The sequence below is a fragment of the Lissotriton helveticus genome, chromosome 4_1 (assembly GCF_964261635.1).
Source record: "Lissotriton helveticus chromosome 4_1, aLisHel1.1, whole genome shotgun sequence".
In the NCBI taxonomy this organism is placed as follows: domain Eukaryota; kingdom Metazoa; phylum Chordata; class Amphibia; order Caudata; family Salamandridae; genus Lissotriton; species Lissotriton helveticus.
Window position 1 is genome coordinate 635,424,595 of NC_136063.1, and position 26,470 is coordinate 635,451,064.

The 26,470-nt window shown below is 41.2% G+C and overlaps 1 protein-coding gene across 2 annotated transcripts in view; it reads left to right on the plus strand.

Annotated features, from left to right (window-relative positions):
* The window catches only part of TOX (thymocyte selection associated high mobility group box), a 337,263-nt gene that overhangs the window by 186,869 nt on the left and 123,924 nt on the right, over window positions 1–26,470 (plus strand). For both annotated transcript variants that reach the window (XM_078687266.1, XM_078687267.1), the window contains one exon: window positions 11,578–11,820. In XM_078687266.1, coding sequence (XP_078543392.1) covers window positions 11,578–11,820 — 243 coding nt within the window. The remainder of the gene's footprint in view (window positions 1–11,577; window positions 11,821–26,470) is intronic.

The following is a 26,470-nucleotide window of genomic DNA, read 5'->3' on the forward strand; positions in this document are numbered from 1 at the left end:
TGACATGCATTTGAACCACAAATTGGGCCAATTACAATTAGTCAATATTCATCAAGTGAGAATCTGGCAGCAAAATTAGCATGACCTATTAACCTTTGACCCAGTGAAAAGATAAAATGGGCATGCTTTGATTAATTTAGACAGCCAACAAAAATGTTTGGCATCACAACAGGCCCAAACTAGTTACTCTAGCCAATCTAAAATGCAACATTCAAATGATTATACATTGCAGTCCCAGAGGTATTCATTACAGACAAAATTGCTCTTGTTGCCTTGCATGCAAGCTGAGTTTTCAATGGGAAATGAAAGGCTGCCTGAAAAAATAGGCCACCTAATTAAGTTAAACTACTCTAGCATTTGGCTTGACATCTTCATTACTCAAAATTAAAAAGATGCTTCACTCGAGCACACAAGTTACTATTGTTTATGTTGTTTTCTTTCTCTAAATTGACTTCTTCCTTGGAAGTCTGTTTTGCTGGGTTATAACTTGTAATAGCTCGCATATTTCTTCAGTTTATAAAAATGTCTCAAGGGCTTGCACAGACACTGACAGTAGTTACTGTATCCAGAATGTGATGTGAGCTTCATTGACATTTAAGTCTTTCATATGTTTGCTGTGTGTGTACCCAACTGTTTTATTAACTTACAGGCCGTGATTTGAACAATAACTTCAATTCGAGTTCAGTCGGTTTATGACGCACACATTATTCCATTTATAAATGCATATAATTTATTTTTGAGGAAGGCAGAGCATGATGTGCAATTTGAGTTCATGTTTAGCTCAGCAAATCGACCTAATTGGCAACAAACCCTGGCTAGATCTATTTTCGTATTGTATCTTGTAAGTGAAGAAAACACAGTACATCAAAAAGGCAGCCAATTTAAAGTGACTTCTAACACTAATGGTATTCTTGTCAGTATAATACCGTGATCCATATTTATAGGCAAGTGAACGAATTGATGAGATCATCTGAGATTTTTACTGGGACATAGGTAGAGTAGAGTAGGGTTAGCTCTTTTCGAGTACTATTTATACTATTAATAACTGCTTGGAAGGACAAATGAACTTTTTAAGAAAGCAGTATATATGTGACTGATCCTCAATAGGGATTTTTAAATTAACATTGTTTATGCATATTTTTTGTACATTTATAATTGTTTTCTGTATTGCAGTCTTAACCCATGTAGCTATGTACTATCTATATTATGTTATGTTTCCAAAATGTTATGGAGCACCGTTCAGCCCAAGGTCTTGACATTAAGCTGAAAATGTGTGTGCTGATCCTTAGCTTTAAAGGAAAGGTTTTAATTTTTTACCTGAAATCTAGTTGTGAGATATATTTTTTTTAAAGACAAAGGAAGCACATTGCACACCATAGAGCAAGGTAGGAGAAGAAGAAATGCCCACCCCTGGTGGCTTTGTTTTATGCAGTTCTTCTAGCAAGTAGAGGTGAGCGCTTCCAGGGTTATAAGGATGTATACAGTGAGACTGAAAGTGAAGAGTCGGGGAGTAAAGGCTGCTGTGAACTAGGCACAGAACCAGGGCCGGACAGGCCTTTTATTCCACCAGGCATTTCCCTCCTTGACTTTAGCCGCTGGAGGCCAATTTTGACAGCCCAGGGCAGCTCCTGGTGCCTCTGTCACTTCCACATCTCTCCGAGGTTAATTGCAGCAGGAAGAGGGAGGCTTTAAGAGAGAAATAAAAAAAGGGAGGGAAGGAGGTAGATGGCAGAGAAAAAGTGATAAGACAGGGAGGAGAGGAGTGTGGCAGCATGGATGGATGGGAACAGAGTGATAGTACGAGGAGACAGAAGGGAGCGGGATGGTTTTACCATTTTTGCCAGGGCTGCTTTTGGCTCCCCAGTCCTGCTGTGCACAGAACTTTGACTTGCATCCTTGATAAAATTGGAAGCTGTTGCAACCAGCAAAACAGGGGATTGCATTGGAAAATCCAAGAGCACACAGTACTAGTCTGATAGCTTGCTTTTCTGTGCTCTAAACTCCCAAAGTGTCTTGTTGACACCCATTTAAACTGAAATACCATAATTCATTCTGGATTATATAAGGGTGCTTCAGCGGTTCAGTGGCATTTCACAGAGAGGAACGGTATTAGTTTCCAGATTTTTCTAAGTTGGAAACTACATGCTGAGGCACCTGCCAACACCTGAGGTGACATATAAGGTTGTCGTCTACTTTCACACTGAGGCTCATTACTGTAGAAGACATAATGGGCCTTGACCAAGCTTTTGGGGCCAGAAAAAAATCAGTCCAAAAGGATGAGCTACGGCTCATTACCTACCAGAACTTTGGTTTTATCCGAGGTACGTTTTAGCCAATTATACTTCATACAATATTTGATGTCCAGCAGACATTGACATAGCTGCTGAGCAGCTGTTGGAAGATCATTGAGCCTAAACAACAGCTATGTACTCTCTGCATAAGTGTAAAACTGCAGCTCAAAATTACAGGTCAGTGTGGCGTGCGTTTGGACGTAGATATTGAAAAGGTAGAGGGACAAGGCATATTCCACAGATGCCGGAAAAGATTTAAGATGAAAAATTTCCAAGGAGAAACTTTTGGGTTTGGTTGTTCAGAAAAGAGGCAAATCAAGGTAGCACTTGTACATTCAGTTGACGATATATGTGATTGAGTTGCATTACAATTATATTTACAATCATACTTATGCTGAGTGGATAAGGAGAGGCTCAATGTAGTGTGTGGTGCCATCATTGGTACCACCAACGCTTGATTACAGAACCTCCTTGCTCATATATATCCCTAATTACACTTGACGACTCCGAAACCAACTATACACCCAGCAGCGAAATCTACCACGAGTCAACATTCATGCCAACCCTTCTGACTCGAACTTCCCATAGGAGCAAGAAGCATATTCAGAATAGCCTGCATAGCACTCAAAGCCATGTACTGTGGTTCCACATGATACATGGCTCAACATCTCACCCCCTTGAAAGCAGACCCTTCCTGTGAAGTATTGAGTCCATGTCCTCCATGGTTCAAGAAACAAAGAACCATCTTGTGCTCATTTTGAAGTAATGCCCTGCAGATATGGACTTCTACCATACCCACAGTATGCACAAACTCATCATATGAGTCTTTAAAAAACAGATTTGCTATAATTAATGCTGCAGTACTAGCTCCAGATATAATCCCATAAGCATTCTATTCAAGTTCTGAGCATAGACATTGAAACTTGGACACAAATCGAGCACCTTTGCTAATAGACTGACATCCCTTGGTTTGAGTCTGTCTTCGGGGATGACACCCCACAATATTGTATCATTTCAAACAGCTTAACATGTGTTGGGAATCATTATAAGATATAGGTTTGAGTAAATATAAGAGTAAAAAGAACATGAGGACCTCTTTGTCTCGATCGTGATTCATTGTTTCTTATGCTTTGAGGCCAGCTGCTTTTATTATATCATGGTCTATAGGAAGTTGCAATTCTAGTTCTATATTGGAGAGTGCATTCTAGAAAGGTAGAGGGTTCTTAGGCTTAGACATTATTCAAGTGCATTCGCTTTTAAGTTGTTTTTTCAGTTTTATGAAGAGTAGGAAAGAAGGAGCATTCCTAATGTAGCTTGCGTTAGCATTCCAGATTTTGGTAGCATGTCCTGAGAACGATCCTGATTTTGTAATTCCTTTCCTGATTTTAGGGTACTGTGTAGAAGATTGTTATGGCTTTTAAGTATCCTGAGTCCTACTGAGAGTTTGAGTTTCTTTTTTAAGTTTGGAGCATTGAGATGGAGGTCCTCATATGGTCAGTAAGTTGTTCTGCAGTAACACCTGACCTTCAAAGCCATCCAGTTAAGGCTTAGTAGTGCAGGTGCGATGTGCTCAACATTTTTGTTTTGTGATTGTCAGAAAGTGGGAGGTTGTCTGCAACACCGCTTTCAGTGGTGTAAGGCGGTTTTGAAGGTGGCCAATGAAGAGGGTGCATCCATAGATTTCAAGAGATGAATAAGGCTTTGACTTCTATTTTTAGGTTTTGATGAGAGGATATGCTTGAGATTTTTCAAGTATTGTAAGTAGAATGTCACTGATTTTGCCGTGGCTTGTTTGTGCTTTATGTGGAGTTTTCATCCAGTAATTAGCTCAGGGATTTTGCAGAGGTAGCCATTTTAGATGCAATATTTGCATCCTTTAGAGCTTTCGTCCATACACGAACATCTGTTTTATTCGACTAGAAGTCACAAGGCGGCATTGAATTTGATAGGCTTTTATACAGTCCAATCCTGGCAACAGGTGTGTTTTGCCGTAATTTGATAATAGATTCAGAGGAGTCCAGCTTGAGGTACAGTGCGTGTCATCCGCATGCCGATGAAAAGAAATGTTGAGTTTAGCAATTAAAGCACCTATGAGTTCCAAATTTAGGTTGAAGACAATGGGCGATAGGGCGGATGAACACCACATGACAAGTAATGGTAAAAGTAAGGGTAACCGTTACAGTATTACCTTTCTGAGTTTTAACCAATTTAGGACCTTCCCTTTAACACCCATTCTGTTTTGAGTGTGTCAATGAGAAAGTGTAGTCCACAGTATTGAATGTGCAAAACCAGCAGTGGCTGGCTCTTGTCCTTAAGTCCATGTTTGCCTGTAGTCATTAACAATAAACTCCAGGTGAATCCGAAGAAAACTCTCTAGTAGCTGATGCCTACATCTTTGGTAGATCTGCCCCTTATTTCATCCACCATTTCACTGTCCAGAGGCCACGCATTAAGCTTTATAAGACTTGATTATGTTTAGTAGTTATAGTGTAACCTTTAAAGAAAATCATTGGTTTGGCTCATACTTTTTTCAGTTAAATCAAGGCTTGAAATGTTGAATAAAGTTATGGGTGGTCCCTATTTGCCTATTATACACTGAAGAAATCCCCCTATGCTGAATTCAATCGTGTTTCACCCTGACCCATGCCATATAGCTGCAAAGCTTTAAAAGAATAGCCATTAATAACAGTAAATTAGTCACAATTTCATCTGCATCCGTCCTTGCTGCATGGCCAAGGCTTCTACAACTCAGGCTCTGTCATGTGCCACACAATGCAAAACACTCACCACCAGCAAGAAATGCTTTGAGTCATGATGCCTGAAAGGCAAAGGGCTACCTACATACAGCTACAAATGAAACATGAACCCCACTGCAGAGCCATTCAGAAGCCCACGACTAGAAATTGTGAGATGACGTACTGCTGGAAATGTGAGAGATGGACACTAGGCCTCAGGCCAGAGCCATATACCACACTCAGTAGGCATTGCCTGCTGGAAATGACGAAAGGTCACGCCCAGAAGGCCAAAGAGTTAGTGGGACTTGGGGCAATATTTGTGCTCTAGGGGCAGTGGTACTGAGTGGGCATGTCCAGACATTATGACCATTCCATTTGGATTTGGTGGTCATGAGTAGAGGACACAGAGTATGAACAATGCTGTTGTATTTCCAGCGTTACTATAGGAATAGGCACAGGACATAGTGTATTGATGTAGGCCATGTTCTGGTTCCATTAGCCAAAATGCTTTGGACAATTGGCACAGGCCATTACTCCAGTACCAATGCCATGTACCCTGTTCTGGCAGTTGAAGTATGCAGACCCTACTGTGTGGATATGGCCAGTAGGATTACTGGACCAGTACTAGGAATATCATGTGCTGTGTACACCAGGGGCATTATGGGCACAGGTACTGGTCAGAGGAAATGAACTATGCCTTTTGCCCAGTTCATACACAGGGCATGCAAGAAACCTTTGTGTACAAGTAAAGTTGGCAAGTGTGCTGGACAGCCGGTAATCCAAAGTGGCATGCCCTTAGTGAAATACGTGGACATTGGTTTTACCACCTTGATAGGTCAGGCAATGATAATATTATACTAATATGAAACTTAAGAAATTCACATACATGTTTTAAAAGGTCATTATTACTGTTATCACATGCTAGCCTATCTTATGATATATTATGATCAAAACCCAAAAATAACACAATATGTATCAATAATAAGTTATAAAGCCACATCTCCCATAATTCACTGCTCATGACGTCACAGTTCAGCAATAATGTTATCCTCAATGTAAGTAGTGCCTACGTGCTTAGTGCCACTGGATGTAGCACACGTTCTGGCGTGGCCAAAGTCCTTTGTGCACGCCACACAAGTATGACTTATATTACTCCATGTAGCATGCTAGCTGTACAACATAGAGGGCATGGCCGCAGGGTATGCCACCTTGTACTTGATGCTCAATATCCCTGAATGTGGAAAGCAAAGATCATGCCCTGTGCACCCCTTCAGATAGGCATGCCACAAGACTTTCTATACTGCAGTCAGAGGGCATAGTTAAAAGTCATACCCTTTAAATTACTTGGTGTGTCACAGGCCATGCCCCTTAATGTCACTATCCAGTGGCCCCTGTATACATGTATACTATATACAATTATTTGTTCAACTTAGAACACTTAAGACAAGGTGTCCTTTACTTACACTGTCCTTGCATGTGTATGTAGCTAGCACAGGGCACGGTTATGGGTAATACATTGCACGCGTTACGCATAGGGCAAGTGTATCACTATATGCTTTATACTTAGAAGCACTAGTGATGTCACTGGTCGTGTTATGTGTGATGTCTTTACAGTGGAAATAGATGGTCATGATGAAAAATGATGTCCTTTCAGTGATAATGTTACTAGAAACAGATGCTGCATGATACTTTGATTTACTGCCTATTTTCATATGGCCATTAATCACTCGTGTTGTTCAGCTAGAGGAAACAGGTGAGTTGTTGCTTATAGGATCACTGCTTTGAAAATTCTAAATGGCACAGCTTAACGAGTGCCAGGCAAATTCGGATCAGGTGCTTCTTCTGTAAAACATTAAAATCCCAAGCTCGTAGCACATGTTAAAATGAGACTCACCAACACTTGCTTCTGAGACTTTTCATCTATTCTAGATAAAGCAGATTATTCATTTAAACATACGTCCATTACAGGACAAAAAAGAGTCTGCCTTGTGTGGCCAGCCCGCATATCACCCCTGCTCTAGGCCGATTCAGGTTACAAGACATTCTTGAAGTGTCCACGTTTAACTGCAACCCATTCACGTCTCACACTTTGTCAAATTCACCGGAAATAGTTATCATTCATGTTTTTAAATATATTATATTAAACCGACGCGGTTTACAGAAAGCAAAGATGAACACGAAGCCCAAACATGCACTGTACTGCATAGGTTTTTAATCCTTCTTTATGTAATCACCCACTTGTTACTCACAAATACTGCCCGCTACAATTGCTACCTGCAGCAATTGTGCATCACAAGTTACTATGCAGGCTATGGCCTGAGTAGGTTTAGGTTAATTTTTATGAATGACTTTACCCCTCGCTGAACCGTAGAGACCACTACCAACTATCTATCATTCCGGACACATTCTCTGTGAAGAAGGGCTGCTCCTGTCCCCAAAGAGTCAAACACATATGTAGTTCTCTCCAAAAACAAATGACAAATTAAAAAACTCTCTTTAATTATATTCTTCCATCTTTTTCTCAATAGTGTGGGTCAGGGGCCCGTTCAAACGTCACTGCAAAATATTCAGCTGTGCTCTTTACCTTGTATAGCTGTGAAACAGTTTCATTCCTATATGTCTTGTAAAAGTGAAATGTGGCTTTAGGCAAATTACACTCTGAGGTAATCAAAAGACTTGAAATCATCACTTTTTCTTAGAAAACGATCTGATCACTTGCCCAAATGTCCAGTTTCTATTCTTTTCTATATCCCTCCAGTCTAAATTTATTATGGATATAGGTCAGCATTCATACCATTTTATTGATATGGCTTAACTCGTAGTCCCTTTAGTCTTTTAATGTCCTTGTAGCAGTACTTTGCCTTTTGGTTCAAAGTCTACAAATCAACTAGCCTTTTCTTAAGGAGAATTACATTGTTCATACTCATTAATAAAAATACATGAGAAGTTCTGAATAGCAGCGTAAGCGCCAAGAGGCAGCGATGCTGGAAGTCAAGCCTTACTTTTAAGCCGCATTCAGCTTCTTTACTACTGACATTGTTTCAGATGAAGTCCAGCCAGTGGTGAACTACCACTGTGCAGAGAAACCCACCCTGCATTGGCGTTAGCAGTCCATATTGTCACCAGTGGTACTCTACTGGTGGAAAACGCCATCATTTTCACTTTTAAGCTGAAAAGGCGGTAGTTCGCTTTTTTAACACATACTGCAAATTTTACCCAAACAGTAAAAAATAATGCAAGGTAGAAATGAAGGTGTGAATTGAAGGTCAGTGTCAGGAACCTTGTGTCAAAAAACATATCTCTGTTATCAAACGAGAATATAGCCATCATACGAAACCTAGACCACAGGTAGTAGCAGATATTTCTGCTGTTGACTGTATTTAAGATCAGCTCAGATCTTATTTTATGTTCGTTGCTAAAGACTGCTATTTTGGCATGGTCTTGTATCATGCAGCGGGAAAGCCATTGGTTAAGCATCTACTTATAGTCATGTTACTAGCTGTCATAATCCTGTGGTAATTTGATGGATTAGATTTATTAGCAGTGGTATTTTTCCCTTATGTAAGAGATGGCTCTCTCCTATACTTCAGATGCTTGAAATATTGGCTCACCGAAAGATACTTTTATAATATTAGAATTACCCTTCTTTGTGTGCTACAAAAGTGTTAAAACATACATTTCAATTACATTATTTATGTTAGTATTCGTGCCTATAGTTTATCAGCTGAAATAATAGCGCATCACCTCAGGGGCCCATAACATCACACTATAAAAAGCCAGTAAATTACATGTTTTACTTAACAAAAGTTTTTCTTACTTTACATGTCAGTATGTCGTAAACGTCAGTCAAAATTATTATTTATCCATGTTCACAATTAATTAAAACTGCCTACATACAAGCTACAGAGTTTATTAACTTGCATGTTAAGGTATTTAGTATAAATAAAGTAGAGACCATAATCAAAGTAAAAGAAAAGTAAGAAATATAATTGGTTCGGTTTCAAGGTTACATTAGTTGTTTAAAAGTAGTAATATTACATAAAGAAAACGTACTGAAATTTGACAAAAAAATTCTGCAGTAGTATGAATTTGTTTTTGATAAAAAAAACCCACAGAAATCCACTTGATCCACCACAACACCTTATATGTGAAATGGATGGCAGCACATTGAGTAGAAACATTTCGCACAATGGAATTGGCCATTTAAATTATACATATAAATGGCAATTAAATGGAGCTATTCTGAAATAAAAGGGGCAAACCCAGTAACCCGGGTACAACAATTTCTAAGAACAAATGTGGTCCCTAACAGAGGAAGTGCAGCCCACACGCCAGCCGGCGAGCTTCTTTTCAGACATCACGCCAATCTTTGGATGGGTAATTCGTGGTGCAGGTTACCCCGATCGCTAGATGGGTGTAGATGTTTTTGTTACCCCGATCGAAAGATGTGTTTACAAGCTCATTTGAAATCAACATCCAGTGACATACCTCAATTTCAGCGCAACCCTTTGTGGCCCCCTCAGTACTGGCCTGTTGACATATTTCATTAGTGATTAATGCCTGCAGTCGCTCACCTAGTACCTACAATAACAAGAAGCAGCCTTTGAGACATACTAGGGCTTCCCTTATATGTTTTTTCTAATAATTTTGCCTGTCCATATGCTGTTTTTACCTGATGTAGTGGCCCACCCCAGACACATTAAGATTCTTATCTGCATTGTTCTGGTGCCTCCTATAAAACATCCTGTCCTGATGATGACCCGTTTCTAATTAATTTTGCAACATGGGTTGAAACATCGACAAAACCAAATGTTGACTTAGTTTTTAAGTTGATCGTGGATTTCTGAAACAAGTGTTGTTCATAACATCACATGATCCCTATCAGTCACATGCATATACTGCCTTGCATATAACACTGGTGCACTATATGCTCACTTGATTCACTTGCACTGCACCGTCACTGAATAGGAGTCCCTAGTATGTAAGATGGAAGCTAAGAGATTCTTTGAATCTTGAATTGTTTTTGAAACAGCCTTATTTGTCTGAAAGGAAATAAAATGTACAAATTGCATTAAAAAAACCTTACCTGTAGGGAGGGTTTTGTGTAACTACTGCCGTGGAAGTCAAGGCCTATACTCCCCCCATTAGGGGCCACCTATGTTGCTAGAAATTAAATTAAGCTAAGCAGACTCAAAGCATAAACCAGATCCGACCCGTGTCTTCCAGCTCTCTGTCTCTCACAGTATTCTGAAGAGACAAAAGAAAAGCAGGTGTTTGAAGAGGGTTCCTTGTGTGATGTCCTCAACTCATTCTGCATCTTTGGTATTCACTGTGCATGTATTGTGTTTACCAGTGTGCTGGCCTATCTGACCACATAGTGTCCTGTTGTGACCTCTGTTACCTAATCCCCCTCTATGCTCTTTTGTGCTTGCAGTAGTTCTTGATTTTTTCTCCTTGCCTCCCACATAACATATTAGCTGACTGCACTGGACTGCACTAAAATGGAAAATAATCTGAGAGCCACAAGACTTGGACCATTCTAGTTAGCGATCACTAGCATAATCCAAGAGCCTCTTACCCACACACTGAGGCAAATCCTTGAGGTATTGATACAAGAGAAGGCTGCTGGATTCAAAATGGAAAACTCAGGCTTCACATCTTCCCATGGCCACCTCATGCAGTCCCAGTAAAAACACAGTCAAAGAACCTGTAGAACATAAGAAGATAAAGTGCAAGTTACGCTAAATGAACAACCACGGTAGTAGAGGCCCAACTAAAACAGGTCAACTTGAACCAGTCAGTTCTTGAGAGAAGCACAAGAAGTGCAAGGTCTGTGAGTGTTGAAAGAGAAGAAAGACTGCCAACCATGGCGAAAGTGTGGACATTTCTAACATGCCTGACGAATGCCCAGAGAGAGGAAGACCTTCTCCTGGCTGCATAATTGAGATGTTTCAGTATTTCAAAGTGAGTATCAGATCCGGAGGGCATCTCTGTTCCACCACTAATCCAGCATGGATCTGAAAGTGCATAAGTGTCAGCTGCAGACAGTGCTGTTGACTCCATAACCATACCCATAGTTTGCTCTCATGATTCCTTAAATGAAGGAGCCTCATCATACAGTGATATGTTAATAATGAGGAAGGCCTAAAAGAAAGAGATATGCAGAATGAAAGCAGCGTGTAGAATGGGAAACCAAAATAAGAATATGTTTTTTTAGGGATGTGTTCAAGTAAAGGTTCATCCTTCCCTTACATTTTCCTAATTACCATTTTAGGATTTGTATTACACACAACCAAAACATTGTGTGTGCTTTTTGCGCAGATTTTGCAAACTAGCTAATAATTCACTTGTTTAAACTACCACATTACCTCATTTCATGGCACAATTTCAACTTCATATTTTTCAAGGCAAATAGCTACAAAATTAGGCAATCATAGATGTAGGTATTTATTTGTAAACGTTGTTTGTCCAGGTTATAAATTACTTATCTCAGGAAGCATGCATTAAATAATAGAATGTAACAATGATTTGTTTTCCCTCCTTTTTCACAGTCGTACCCTGGTTCAAGTCTGGAGAGTGAAGATTTTAACATTCCACCAATTACACCCCCTTCACTCCCTGACCATTCTCTGTTGCACTTGTCAGATGTGGAGGCTAGCTACCACTCCCTGTGCCACCCAATGAGTCAGGGTGGTCTGCTTCAGTTTCATCCACAAAGCATGGACCTACCTGCAATTACTGTTTCTAACATGCTTGGTCAGGATGGGTCACTTCTTTCAAATTCCATCTCTATGGTAAGTGTTTGTTTAATTTAGCTTTTATAAGCTCATATTAACAGGTCTTGCAATTATAACAATGTCAATGTGTTGTAAGGGATAAGTGCTCAAAATGGGAAAAAAGGTTCATCAAAGAGACCAATAGATATTGATATACTATGCAAAATATGTGATGTAAGCTTTTATTTTTTTCTAGTTGTGTAACACCATTATATATTGTATGTATATATAGTAGGCTATATATAGTAGGCATGGATGAGTACATGTCTGTTACTTTGTGTGTATTTGTTTATTTATATAATTTGTAAAGTGTGGGATTGCCCAGAAGCATCTGTCTTGACACTAATCAATTTAATAGAAAGGCTGTGCCTAGTGCTAGCAAGAACCTAGAGCTCAAAGATCTACTTTTTCAGAGACTTTCTGCACTTCCTTTAGGGAGCTAGTCACACACATAAACATATATATTTATCTCTAGTTCCCATAGCTGGTCATCAAGCAAATGTTATAGGTCAGTAAATTCTGCACATATTCCTGCATCTTCCTGTTTTTGGGTACTGCGAGGAATTGAACTCTGGCCGGGCCTTAGGGGCAATCTGATGTATACCAGTTAAACAGCTTCTGTATGAAGGAAGGTACTTTTACTGTGCAGTGCTTTAAACATATGCAGAGGCTCTGATTAAGGGTCGTTTGTGGATCAGAAGCCAAAGTAACTTCTTTAGATGGCCAGAGATCGAAGTCCTGCATGGTAGTTTAAGCAGTAGCTGAGGTGCTGCATTTTGAACCAGTTGTAGAGAGTGTACTGTGGAGGCAGGAAGCCATAATTAGTGTACGCTAGCGTAGTCAATGTGCGATGACAATAAGCTCAAGAATGTTAACATTAGAATGCTCAAGTAGAAAAGGAAGTTTAGATAGTGTTTTCAGACAGAAAAAACATGTGGCGCATACCTCAACTACTTGAAGTTAGAATCATATTTTATCATCAAAGTGACTTCTTACATTTTTTTTACAGTACGGGAGGGAGTGTGACATTGGACGAATGCGTCCATGGATCAAGTAAATTACCAAATAGACCTGAGGCCTCCTAAAATCACCAACTCTGTTTTGTTTGTGTTACTTTTCAGACAATTAGGACAATATTACATAAGCATTTGGAAGAGCTACAAAAAATGTCACCATCGACAGCAAGATCATGACTGAAAAAAATATTTGAATGTCAATTGTCCCAAATGCTCTTTGATGTGTTGCATTATCTATCTTAAACAGTAAATTAGATATATATTAATCCAAATCATTTAAATATTCATTGTTAAATTTTGCAACCTTGAACTTTAATTTCAGGTACGTTATCCTACATTATGTTATGTCATACCATGTCATAATGTGTAGGTTATGTTACATTTGTAATGAGACAGACTATGGGCCTCCACTTCACGGTGATCTTTGCTGTCGGCTCCCTATTACAGGTGCTATACCTCTGGCTCGTGTCCACCCTGGTCATATTTGGACCATTAATAATTAATTTTTCGACTCCGTGACGAATAAGTGTTATATTGCTATTCATACTGTCACCTGATTTAAGCGAGATTCTTTCTCGTGAAGTTTATTGGCCAATTCTTATTTCTTTTTAAACCGATTAAGAATTACAAGATAGCTCTCATTGGAACTTAAGAAGGTGTTTAGGACCCTGTCAGAGATTTTCACTCTCTCGTGGATTCTCTGTACTTGGACTATTAGCAGCCTTACCTTACCGTGGAGCCCCTGACTTAACAAGGACAAGGAGATACTAGGATTTTACTTAAGAATCTTGTAGCCAAGGACGTTCCCATTCAGATCATCCTCCTTTATCTGCGATCTTGACTATCTGCGTTTCGCAAATTAATATATCCATGCCCTGACGAAGTTCCCACGGCACAAAAGGGAACGAAATGCGTTGGCTGTGCCTTTGCTCACAGAAAACCTATATTCTGAATAAAGAAGAAGAAATTTACAAAATAATTCTTGTTCTGTTGACTTCATTCGAGTGCACCTTCCCCTTTTGGTTATTCTATTGTTGTAATTCATACATCTCTGAGCAGCGGATGTTGGAAGTGGTTGCACCATCCAATACTGTAAATATATGGAACCATATGTGCTTGACCTTTGTCTGCTGATTTGTGCCTTTTGGACTAATGACTGAAAAAAGTATTTGAATGTCAATTGTCCCAAATGCTCTTTGATGTGTTGCATTATCTATCTTAAACAGTAAATTAGATATATATTAATCCAGATAATTTAAATATTCATTGTGAAATTTTGCAACCTTGAACTTTAATTTCAGGTACGTTATCCTACATTATGTTATGTCATACCATGTCATAATGTGTAGGTTATGTTACATTTGTAATGAGACAGACTATGGGCCTCATTACGATGCCGGTCGGACGAGCGTCCAACCAGCATTGTGTCGGAAATGGGACCGCCCGACAAAGAGTCTACGATCTTGCTTCCCAAATAAGGATGTGACCGCCATCACGGCAGTCGGAAAGTCCACATTTCCTATTGTGGCTTGTGCTGCGGACTGCAGCACAAGCTGCAATGTGAAAATTACACTTTTCAAACATCCATGCACCGTGCCTGCCTCACAGTGCATGGATGTTTGGGCCCCCAGGCCTCAAAGTGGAGGATGGGGGCCCCCAAAGTCCATTTCCAACAGCCTTTCTATGGCGGTCGGCCCGCCATAGAAAGGCAGTCGGAAACGTGCATTGTAATCCTAACGGCGGTGCCTGAGCAGGCACCACCTCCATTTTGGGGATTACGATCCACCCTCCGCACTGAGAGGCTCCTTGAGCCTATCGGAGACAGAGCGGATTTCCCCTGTAGGCGTTGGTAGGACCTCCTGCTTTTTCATGAAATGCATATCAAGTGACTTAGCAGTAGTTTTAAGTAAAATGTATTGATCAAAAGGAATTGATGAAATGAGCAAACCGTTTTGCTAACAATACTGAGTTGTCCTTAAAAACAGAAGATAAAAGGCCAACCTTTCACATTGCAAAAATAAATAAGATCTTTCCATGTAAAGTTTGTGCCTAAATTGGTTCAGCCATCCTTTGTTTCTTAACAAATAACAAAGGCTTTGGGAACCAAATAAATCCCTATGAATAAGTTTGTTGAATAACCTCAAAATAAATGAACTTTTAGGCCAAGAAATTTTAATATGGATTGTAGTACCTTTTTTTCCTTTTTTTAGTCCTGCAAGCTAGCTCCATTATATAAACTGTAGTATTTTCCTTTTGTAGTTTCACTAAAAAGCAAGTGCACTAATATGGCTATAATGTGCTTTGTAGTTGATAGTATGAGTTTCTCATACCCTTGGATACCATTTTTAAAACATAAAGTATTATTCCTGTCTTTGTTTTCATTATTATTCCAGTATTTTATTGTGCACCTTTTTTCTAGAAAGTAATGACTTTCTGGTGCTCTTCCATTCTGCATTCAAGTTCTTAACACCTTGGTATTTGAGATGTTTGGCTGTTTGATTTAGACTTTCGTTTCTTTACATTATCATGTTAACTTTCTAAATTCGTTATGGGCCGTACTCAGCGCCTTTAATAATTTGTTGTCAAGTTCTTGAAAGACAGCTTTAATCTTTTTTTAACTGTCATGTGTAAATATGAAATAATCGGCTAGAAGCATTTTAAATATACCATAACTTCTTCAAGTTCAGTTGTTTCCACCTTCCTCTTTTCATAACCGACACTTCCTATATTCCTTAGAACTACAGACTCAAACTCACTCCAAAGCGATTGTTAAGAATATTTAATGTCATGAAGTTATCACAAACTGATGAAATACATGTTCCTTTCTAGAAAGAATGACTACCTGCTTATGAGGCCCCATAAAAGATATACGTTATGTTAGGAATATTTATACAGCATGAACCTGATGCATCTGCAACTAGTATGGCCTTTTAGCACTTGAAGACCATATATATTCACAGTCATATGCATTCTTTGCTGTCAGGAGTATGCATTGCCACACCGGCCTGGACAGCTTGAGAACCAGTCGAAGTTGTCCACAACAATGCTGGTGGTAATGCAGGGTTCCCAGTTGTTTTAAGAAGACATGCTTATGCTGGCACGGTTTATAAATGTGACTTTGATGGTATCACATTGCCTTTTTGTTCCCCTTTGGTATTGTAGTAGACGGCATTTTTTGAAGGGTATGAGCTGCATATGGAGGCATGAATTGCAAGAAGTTTAATGTTGAGATTTCCCGAGGATCAATCCCAAACATTATTTGAATCACTCACCCACAGAGCCCAGTGAAGGAAGCTGATGAAAAGAGTTAGTCCATGTGTCAACTACCAAAGAAGTATATTCAAGCAGGTATTTAGTATTTTCCAATAAGCATTTTCATCCGTGCCAGATCACAAATTTAAATAAGTAGGTAGGTTACAAAATAATAGATCATAAACACTAACACAGAACTAAACTACAACGAGGAACACAATGCAGGTGAAATGGGGAACATCCTTTACAACGCAACTTTCACTCCGCACTACCATTACGACGCAGCTATTACAACGCAAGTCGTTACAACGACTTGCGCTGGAGGGCGCTGTAGGATAGGGAATAGTTTAATTTTCTATCCAACACCTTCCCTACTATCCACGGGGACTGGAGTTGAAATAGAAAATTAAACTATTCCACTATCCAGCGCCCCCCAACGCAAGTCGTTGTAACGACTTGCGTTGTAAAAACTGCGTTGTAATGGCATGCGGAGTAAAAGCATGCGTTGTGATGTCATACATCCAGGTGAAAAACATTCAGACACTGAAACGTGTGGAGAAAGTAAGAAAACTGGTGGATTTGCCACTCTGTTTGCCGAGCCACAAAAGAAATCCATAGCAAAAGCAGGTCTGTGGCTTTGAAGAACCATTTCCCAAAGCTAAATTCCCATAAATGCATCCGAAAAAGCAAAGTTCAATTATTGCCTTACAGAATGTAAACTAAGCAAGTGGAAATTGTTAATACAGAATTTTTGCATTCTTGATAACACCTTAGCATTCACAAATTCAGAGACGGGCGTCTACGCAGCTGTTTTCAGGATTCTACCTTGAAAAGTAGGCGAATGCCAACAAACTGCTCAATTTGGATATATTCACATACCTCTTGTGGGTAGGTAAAAACCTTGAATACACTTAACTTGCAAATTTAGGTGAAAATCAGGAGTTAAATCCCCCTAATTAAGGGGGTTGTAGAAGATCCTTTATTGAAAGGATTCTGCATGGAAAAACAAAAGAATATAAATGTGATAAACACACATTTGCATCCAATTTCCATATGCATATTTCCTTGGTTGGAAATGATATGTATGTAGGAATGTTTGCATGTATGTATGTATGCAGATGTGTATAGCACACACATAGATGCAAAGCAACAACGTGTTGTTTATTTAGGCACTTATTTTTTGTGTTTACGGTACATCTTCGTATTCAATAGTAACTACATAGATTCCCATGGGTACCCCTCCAATTCTTTCAGAATCCAACAGAATTCACAAATTTCCTGTAAACATAAAATTGGTCTTGTGTGAGCAATTGTCAATCCCTTATTCTCTACCTTTTGTTAATTGAGCCCTAAACCATCATCAATGGATTACTGAATAAAGTTGACGGCTTGTCAGAGGGCAGACATAGTCCAAGGCTTCACTAAATGTCACCACCAATCTTCCGCTGTTATGTGTGTCCTGTGATTGGTCATCAGTATTTCACTGGCATATAATCCAAGATTTAGAAGGAAATGCTCTAGCAATGAGGTGAGAGCCATTTTAATATTCCCAAGGTTTCCAGTCTCAGAGATATTGATAGACAGCACATACGTGGGTTAAAAGAGTTCCCTTTGTTAAGCAAATTCTGGACTATGTGCTCATGAATTTTGGATCCCACCAACTAGATATACTCTTAAGGCAAGGTAATCACATTATGTATCTGGTGACTTAGATTCTCAAGGTTCTTTGTTCTTATTCCACAATTCATGGCAAGATTTTTTTTCCCTTTACTAAGTACTTTCTGCATGATACTGACCGGTCTAAATTGGTTTAATTTCTGCCATACCTAAATAGGAAAAAGAAATCCAAAAGTATAATCAATTTTCTTTTTTTAGTCCCAGTGAAAATGATAGTGAATCATGGTTGGTATCTGTTATGAAAGCCATGTTCAGAGAACACATGTAGGTTTTCTGTTTCCTGTTATTGGCTTCCAATGTCTTTAGGAATAGATGAGTTTTCCTTGAGAGACTGCAGGATTCAGATTCCGGGAAAATTACTTCAGCGATGAGGTCTATCACTCAGACGGGCTTAGCTGTGTATATTTCATAGATGATGATAAACTTTCACAAAATTGAACCACAGGTTTATTGGATACTAGTACATGTCAGAAGTAAATATCCTCCCATTTCTTTTCTTTTCATTTATTGGCTTTAAAAGAAAGACAATTTATATTTTACACCCTCCAGTAGATTTTGGACAGTAATTTTAAAAATTATATTCCTCATAGAAGTAGAAACAAGTATGGATTTCCTGAAAAATATAAAATATTGTGATGAATGATTTTTCCTCTTACTCAAAAGCTGAAATTGATATTAAATGACGTAAAGGGACCCAGCTGTAAGGCCAATAAACCTGTCTTAATGGAGAAAGAGTAATGCACCGCTCTTTGATAACGAGTCGGAGTAATGGTGTGTGGAAGTCACCCTCTGTATCCTAGGCTTACAATTTAGAACCCAAGTTTGTCTTTAAACACTAATGTTCCCAGACTGACATTAATATCACTAGTTTATGGATTCCACAGCTAAACAAGACAGACATTCTGCCCAGCAAGGACAGCGATTTGCCTCTCTCAGAGAACTGTGAACACAGCCTTGAGAGCTTGTAGATTATCACAATGAATTGCTAAACCAGTGGCAGGTCTGAAAAGTCTATTCTTAAAACACACCCTAGTTCTCAGGACACTGTCCTCAACAAGGTAGCTCAGAAGTCGAGAGATCTGGAAAGTAGGATAGACAACCCATTATGAGCGCAACTAACGGGTTAAATTTGCTAATGTTTTAAGCTTGTGTAACATATTGCAATGCAAAACGTAGCATCTAATTATTGTAGATTTTAAAGGCCTGCTAGTGCAGCACAAATTTGTATTATGCTGCGCGAGTGTCGATGCAAATACATTTCTAAATATCATTGTAAACAGTGAATACGAAACTAATCGGTAATTCATGTAATTACAACTGCAGATTTTTTGCAAATGTGTGTTTGCATTTAGAGATTCACAATCCAAGCTGCCAGTTGACAGGTGGCTAGTTTCATTTGCTGGTTGGCCCACAGTGCATTGTAGGGAAAGTAGGTACACCTCTGCTTCTTGAATATGCATTAGCCCTCATACACCATCTCGGTGGATCTTAGCACGCTCCCAACTTTTAATCCATGCCATCCTCTATTAAAAACCTTAAACATCTGTATGTTAGTAGTAGAAATGTAATGATATGTTTACAAGAGCAGTTGAGTGTGGGACTTGCAATGCCTTAAAGGGAAATGTTGTCTCTTGGCTTTACAGTGCCATCCTCTGTTGCTGTCCTGCTCTAGTTCAGTAAGGGATTACGCCAGCACAACACCATGAGAATGTTTCCTGCACCTGCCATGTCTGACAGCATCAGCAGCGGCCGGCGCAGGTAAGCGCGATGGGGCTGGGTGCGGGCAAGGTGGGGGGGAGTCGACAGACGACGCAGAATAGGTAAAATTACATAAATTAAATCTATTCCGTTGTCTGTTGACTCCCTCCCCCGACCCGCGCCACCACCCTACCGCACTTACCTGCACCGGCCGCGACTGGACAGCATGTTCCCAATCACTCATTTTGTGCTGGGGCAGATGACAGTATGATGGGCAATTTGCAAACACACAGCACATGCACAAACTGACTTGATGGATCAGTGCATGTGCAAAATATGATTTCTTTTTCCATTGGCTTCACAAAACAGGAAGAATCTTTTCTAAATTTGACGCAGGATATTTATATTAGTGCTACAAAAATATTTTCAGACACTAAATAACATTGGTGCACATATTAGAAGTTATCCTCATATTTACAAAAAAAAAAACTAACGTGTGGCTTTTTTTCCTTAAAATGTGTTCAACATTATTGTTAGGTAAACCTAGCAAGTATATCCAAACAAAAGCAATTGCAATGTATATGCAATGTATATGAATACTTTTAATGCATCTTTTAGTGAAAATGAGCTACATTTTAGACGGATAAATGTTGCCAATCAGTGCCAAGGCTGTGTGTTATGTACTAGGGAACGGCTGTGGAGCCCTTGAAGTCCTCAATGTGATAGGAAGAACTGTCAGTGTTTCTTCTTTGTTTGATGGGCAGGGTTGCGTTTCTAGGACAGGAAGTGAAACAAGTGACAGAGTTGTCTGAGCAGATGAAGGAAAGTGGTCTCCTTAGTCCAGGTACCTTGACAGGTTGATATTTAGAAATCCTCAGTTATCTTCAGGCAATTTAAAGATATGTTGTTTTGTGCAATAGGGACTTTGTGAACCTCACCTGAGCCTAGATAGATGGCGGGTCCATCATAGTACTGCTATGATGAACACAATGTGTAAAGAGTGTTTAAGTAACAAACAATGGAAGCCGTGAACCGCTAGATTCCCTTCACTGTTATGCGGCAGAGGTGTACAGAGAAATGATACAGGTTTGCGAGGATTCCCTGGGGAAGTGAGGGTATCAATTAAAAGGCCTTTCATAAGTACCTTACGTCTTGTAACCCCACAAAGCATCCTCAGGTAATAGAATGGGCTAAATGCAACCCAAAGACCACAAAAAAATTCACATAGACTGCCTGCATTATAATTCTATAAAATGTGATTCCAGGGATTGAGATACTTCCACTAAACAAGAGGGGGAAGATAGCAGAATTATGCCCATCTCCTCACCGGACAAATTTGCAGCATTTACTGATATGACTGTCAGGCCCAACACACTGCAAACCTCTCTAACAGTGAATGTGGGATGAAGCCTAGCATTAGTCAATGTGGAGATGCTTCTTAAGTGAGATGGTGCCCTGGACCATTTAAAAATGGAACAACCTGGTGAGAATTGACTAAGCAAAATCAGTTGTACTCGCTAACAGAGTGTTTAAGTGTGTATTCTCTAGCTAGCCTAATATCTACGAAGGAATGGAGTGCTGTACAAAGCAATGAGGGAACATAGGAATTATGCTAGCAGAAATATATTATTCAAAATCAGCTACAGTGGCACATGGTGTGCTTTACGGCATGTGCCACTATAGATGATTTTGGTGGTACTCGATGTATGGCACTCGGCCGCTGGTTGCCCGGCAGACCTTTTATTGCCGCCCGCAGGCCTTTCTTTGGGAATTGATAACACAGGAGCTTAGAGGTAAAGCAGTTCGACTTCAGCTTTTCACTGCTACTGCTGTTAGCCAGGCAACATTGTTTAGTGATTCTGGACTTTTTTCTATAGCCAGTTCAGCTTGTTTTATGAGCAAGGCTGCCCTTCTCATAAAAAAAAGCTGAAATGACTGTGGAAACAAAGCCCAATATCAGAAAACAAAGAAAACAGTTCTGCAAGTGTACATTTGTTTGTACTCTTCTGGTTGTGGGCTTTCTTTCTACAGCAAGTTAGGCTTATACTGTCATCCAGGCAAGCCTTCTCATTTTTGAAAGCTGAGTTGAGTGGACTGTGGAAGGGTGTAGAAATGTATGGGAACTGTGACAGGAGCATAACAGGTTTGGGTTGGGTTAATGAGTGTGAGGCGGTTTCTTGCAGGTTTTTTTATTTGCAGTCAGGTACCTGCAATCATTTTTATTTTGTAAAAAAATTCAGTAATACAGGCAAAAGAGTCCAAAGAAATGTCCTGTTGTGAGTAAACTCCTCATACATGGAAATGGTAAACCTGATGTTTTGGTTCAGTCAGTTTGCTTCATGTCAACCTCTCTGACATCATTTTGCAGCTGGGTATGTTGCTGGTACTGCTTGCAGTAATTATAATTATTGAACGTAATTGAATATAATACTGTACTAAAGGTAATACTTTTTACCGCTATGGCTGTTTCTCTGCCCTGGGTCAATACACTTTGCGAAGAAGTGTCACTCGAGGTGTCATACATAAATTATGAAAATGTCACAAACACATACAATGCAAACATGGAAATTACACAAGTAAGCAGGCTGAAAACTTGGCAGCCCTGTAATATGTGTACATGCATTGTTTTGGTGGAAAAGCTCAGTTTCCTTGCTATAGACTTCATATGTTTGTGTGTCACTGCAGGGTCACGGACTTAAATCCTGGTTGTTGCACTGGGATAAAGCGATGCGTATTTATAATGCCATTGAATCTCATCTTGTGATAGCAACCACAGTGAATATGCAGTTTATAAATCCCTTACACACAGTATACCACAGACTGCAAACATTTAAAAAAGGTGTAGGTTACACGTAGTTTAGCCTATAGCCTGTAGGCTGCTACAAAATGTGCAAAACGATTGGAAAGGATGCATTTTCTCATAATCTTTTGTCCTCGTAATTCCCCACCCCACGCTGTCTCGGCGGGTTGCTGTCTCATCCAGGCGGCCCTCGGGCACACCCCACACTCTACATTTTGGCCCCCGAGAAAATGTTTGTGAGTATCCATGTCATAAGAGAAGCCGGATTCCAGCTTTGCAGCCAGAATCACGCATGCAGGGTGCATGCCAGATGTTATTCCAAATTCCTGGTGCATAGATAGGGAAGGCTTGGCTCTTGTGTTTTTCATTTTTTCCATTTCCTGGTTCCTTGTGCTGCTCTGGTTGCCTGGAGTAGTGCTTTTCTCCATCATGTGTGCCGGTGCACTGATCAGCACCCTGTACAGCATCGCAAAAATTTTTACAAATGGTTAATATGTTCACATAAGTGACCAAGTGCTGAAAAGAATATTATTTCCACAACTCACAAACACTGTGAAGGTCGAGTGCCTTTCATGTGGTTTGCTGAGTACGATTAAGCTGCTCTTTGTATTGGAAGTACAACAGTTTTGACAATCCGCCCATGCATACAGGCTGTACACGAGATTGGAAACTGCAGCCCATATTTCTATGGGTCTATAGGGAGAGCAGCAGAGAAGTGAATTCAGATGCATTAGAGCAGCATGAATTTCTAATATGTTGCTATTATGGAAAGGGCTACTGGCATATTGAATAATGCAGCTTTCAGAGCCGAGCTGAGTGTTATTACAAGCAGCCTGATTGCTGTTTTTAAAATAAATGTTTAAAAAATATTACCGAGGCACTTTCTTTTTCATGTAATGCATAAAACATGGAACAATGGATTTTAGCTCGGGATCTTAAAATACGCCAAAGAGCAGGTGATGTCAGCTCCAATTCTTTTCAAAACCCAGTGATAGAAGAAAGCGTTTGAAATTAAATGGATGTCGCTACACTGTATTTCTTATAAAACGGCAAAGAAAGAAGAACTTGGCTCTGCCACCGTCGACAGACTAATAAAGGCCTGAAATAATTATTCAACATATTCCAGAATACATTAAAAATTATCAATGGCAGCCTGGTTTGCTCTCGTAGTGTGCCACTGCAATGTGACCATGCAGGAGAGATCCTACTTAATGGTTTCCTTCGAGCTTCTATCCTCCAGGATGGAGCCACTAGAATGCCTACGTCCCTGGGTGCTTTGCATTTATTCCAGTTTCCAGCTGCTAGCTTCTTCTTGGCAGCTGGTTGCATTCTGCGTTATATATGAAATTCGCCTGTAGTCTAGTGACTGACCGCAAGTGCTGCGTAGTGCCGGTAGTGTCTCTTGAGGATAACTTACAGATACCAACCTGCAAGATTTTTCTTGGGTGAAAAAAGGAAAATATGAAACATCTTTGGTTAGAGTGGTGCTGTGTTAGACACATTTATAAGACCGGACGCAGGTTCTTTCCACACTGGTCAGACCCCACCCTACTTACTCAAGTGCTTGGTGGATATTGGGGAGGCAAGTGAGCAGAGACTTATGACCTATAGTTGCCCACATACAGCCACGTTCATCATCCAGCTCCCCTCCTCAGTGCCCTGATAAGCAATGGTGAGTGGGGCAGCAAGGGGAACTCTTCTACCCTTACCCCTACACCTCCTCCGCACGTCAAGTTACCGAATGCTGCAAATAATTCCTGCAATATTCACCCTAATTACCTTTCCCAGCCTCTGCCCTAGCCGTTAGCTAGGCTTCTGTGCTCGGCTTGCTCCAAGTGTATTTTTACATGTCAAGTGAGCGTCTTCTGTAAAAAGAAAAACGTTAAGACATACAAGCCAGCCCTCCCGATCCAAGCGGAAGACTACCAATTTCAAAGCTGGTCTCCCATCTACGGAATCCTGCTTGTCTCCCAACTCCCGATTCCTGCTTGTCTATCCACCTGCCCATTCCTGCTTGTCTCCAAACTCCCGCTTCCTGCTTGTCTCCCACCTCCCGATTCCTGCTTGTCTCTCACCTCCCGATTCCTGCTTGTCTCTCACCTCCTGATTCCTGCTTGTCTCTCACCTCCCAATTCCTGCTTGTCTCCCAACTCCCGATTCCTGCTTGTCTTCCAACTCCCGATTCCTGCTTGTCTCCCACCTCCCGATTCCTGCTTGTCTCCCACCTCTCCATTCCTGCTTGTCTCCAAACTCCCGCTTCCTGCTTGTCTCCCACCTCCCGATTCCTGCTTGTCTCCCACCTCCCGATTCCTGCTTGTCTCCCAAATCCCGCTTCCTGACCTCCCGATTCCTGCTTGTCTCCCACCTTCCGATTCCTGCTTGTCTCCCACCTCCTGATTCCTGCTTGTCTCCCACCTCCTGATTCTTGCTTGTCTCCCACCTCCTGATTCCTACTTGTCTCCCACCTCCTGATTCCTGCTTGTCTCCCACCTCCCGCTTCCTGACCTCCCGATTCATGCTTGTCTCCCACCTCCCGATTCCTGCTTGTCTCTCACCTCCTGATTCCTACTTGTCTCCCACCTCCTGATTTCTGCTTGTCTCCCACCTCCTGATTCCTGCTTGTCTCCCACCTCCTGATTCCTGCTTCTCTCCCACCTCCCGATTCTTGCTTGTCTCCCACCTCCTGATTCCTGCTTGTCTCCCACCTCCTGATTCTTGCTTGTCTCCCACCTCCTGATTCCTACTTGTCTCCCACCTCCTGATTCCTGCTTGTCTCCCACCTCCCGCTTCCTGACCTCCCGATTCCTGCTTGTCTCCCACCTTCCGATTCCTGCTTGTCTCCCACCTCCTGATTCCTGCTTGTCTCCCACCTCCTGATTCTTGCTTGTCTCCCACCTCCTGATTCCTACTTGTCTCCCACCTCCTGATTCCTGCTTGTCTCCCACCTCCCGCTTCCTGACCTCCCGATTCATGCTTGTCTCCCACCTTCCGATTCCTGCTTGTCTCTCACCTCCTGATTCCTACTTGTCTCCCACCTCCTGATTTCTGCTTGTCTCCCACCTCCTGATTCCTACTTGTCTCCCACCTCCTGATTCCTGACCTCCCGATTCCTGCTTGTCTCCCACCTCCCGATTCCTGCTTGTCTCCCACCTCCTGATTCCTGCTTGTCTCCCACCTCCTTATTCCTGCCTCTCTCCCACCTCCTGATTCATACTTTGTCTCCCACCTCCTGATTCCTACTTGTCTCCCACCTCCTGATTTCTGCTTGTCTCCCACCTCCTGATTCCTGCTTGTCTCCCACCTCCTGATTCCTGCTTCTCTCCCACCTCCCGATTCTTGCTTGTCTCCCACCTCCTGATGCCTACTTGTCTCCCATCTCCTGATTCCTGACCTCCCGATTCATACTTGTCTCCCACCTCCCGATTCCTGCTTGTCTCCCACCTCCCGATTCCTGCTTGTCTCCCACCTCCTGATTCCTGCTTCTCTCCCACCTCCCGATTCCTGCTTGTCTTCCACTTCCCGATTCCTGCTTGCAGAAACTAAATTCAGATTTCCGAATCATGAACTGCTGGAAACAAGGCAGCTTCGGCTCGGAAATGTATATCCTGAGCCAGAATTGCCCTTAATTCTTGGAGGGGGGATTAGAGGGTGTGACAGGCCATGACTTTTAATTGTTGGCAGTTTTACGTATCGTATAGACAAAAAAGAGCTTGTGTCGTAATGTGACTGCCTGACCCTGTAAGTGACAGGACAGGCAAGGGAGGAAAGGGCGTGGGGAAGAGAGGAAGTAGGGAGGAGGAAGCCAGTTAAGAGGTAGACACGAGAAAATAAAGACGTGTTCAACCTACCTCCTTGGCTCCGGTGTTTCTTTGGGGTGAAGGCGACAATGGCGACGAGGGTGGGATGCCAGGACTAAAACCCACGTCGCTTAAGCACCCCGCTGCCTGTGAGCAGCCGAGCACATCGAGCCCGCAGCCTGCGCCGGAGCGGTGAGTGAGCAGACGAAGACGCGCTCACACGCCACCCGGTTGCTGCCAAAAGCGGCGCCAAGAAAAGAAGCCGCCCCCCCAGGGAAAAGCGACCCTGATGCTCCACGCCCTCGGGCAGCCCCAACAGTAGCTGTGACCGGGAAAAGGGCGCGAAACGAGAAAAACACAAGGAAGAAAAGGCTCGAAAAACGCTGTGGCCACAACTGGAAGGGGTGAGTCCCTGCAGTCAAGCGACA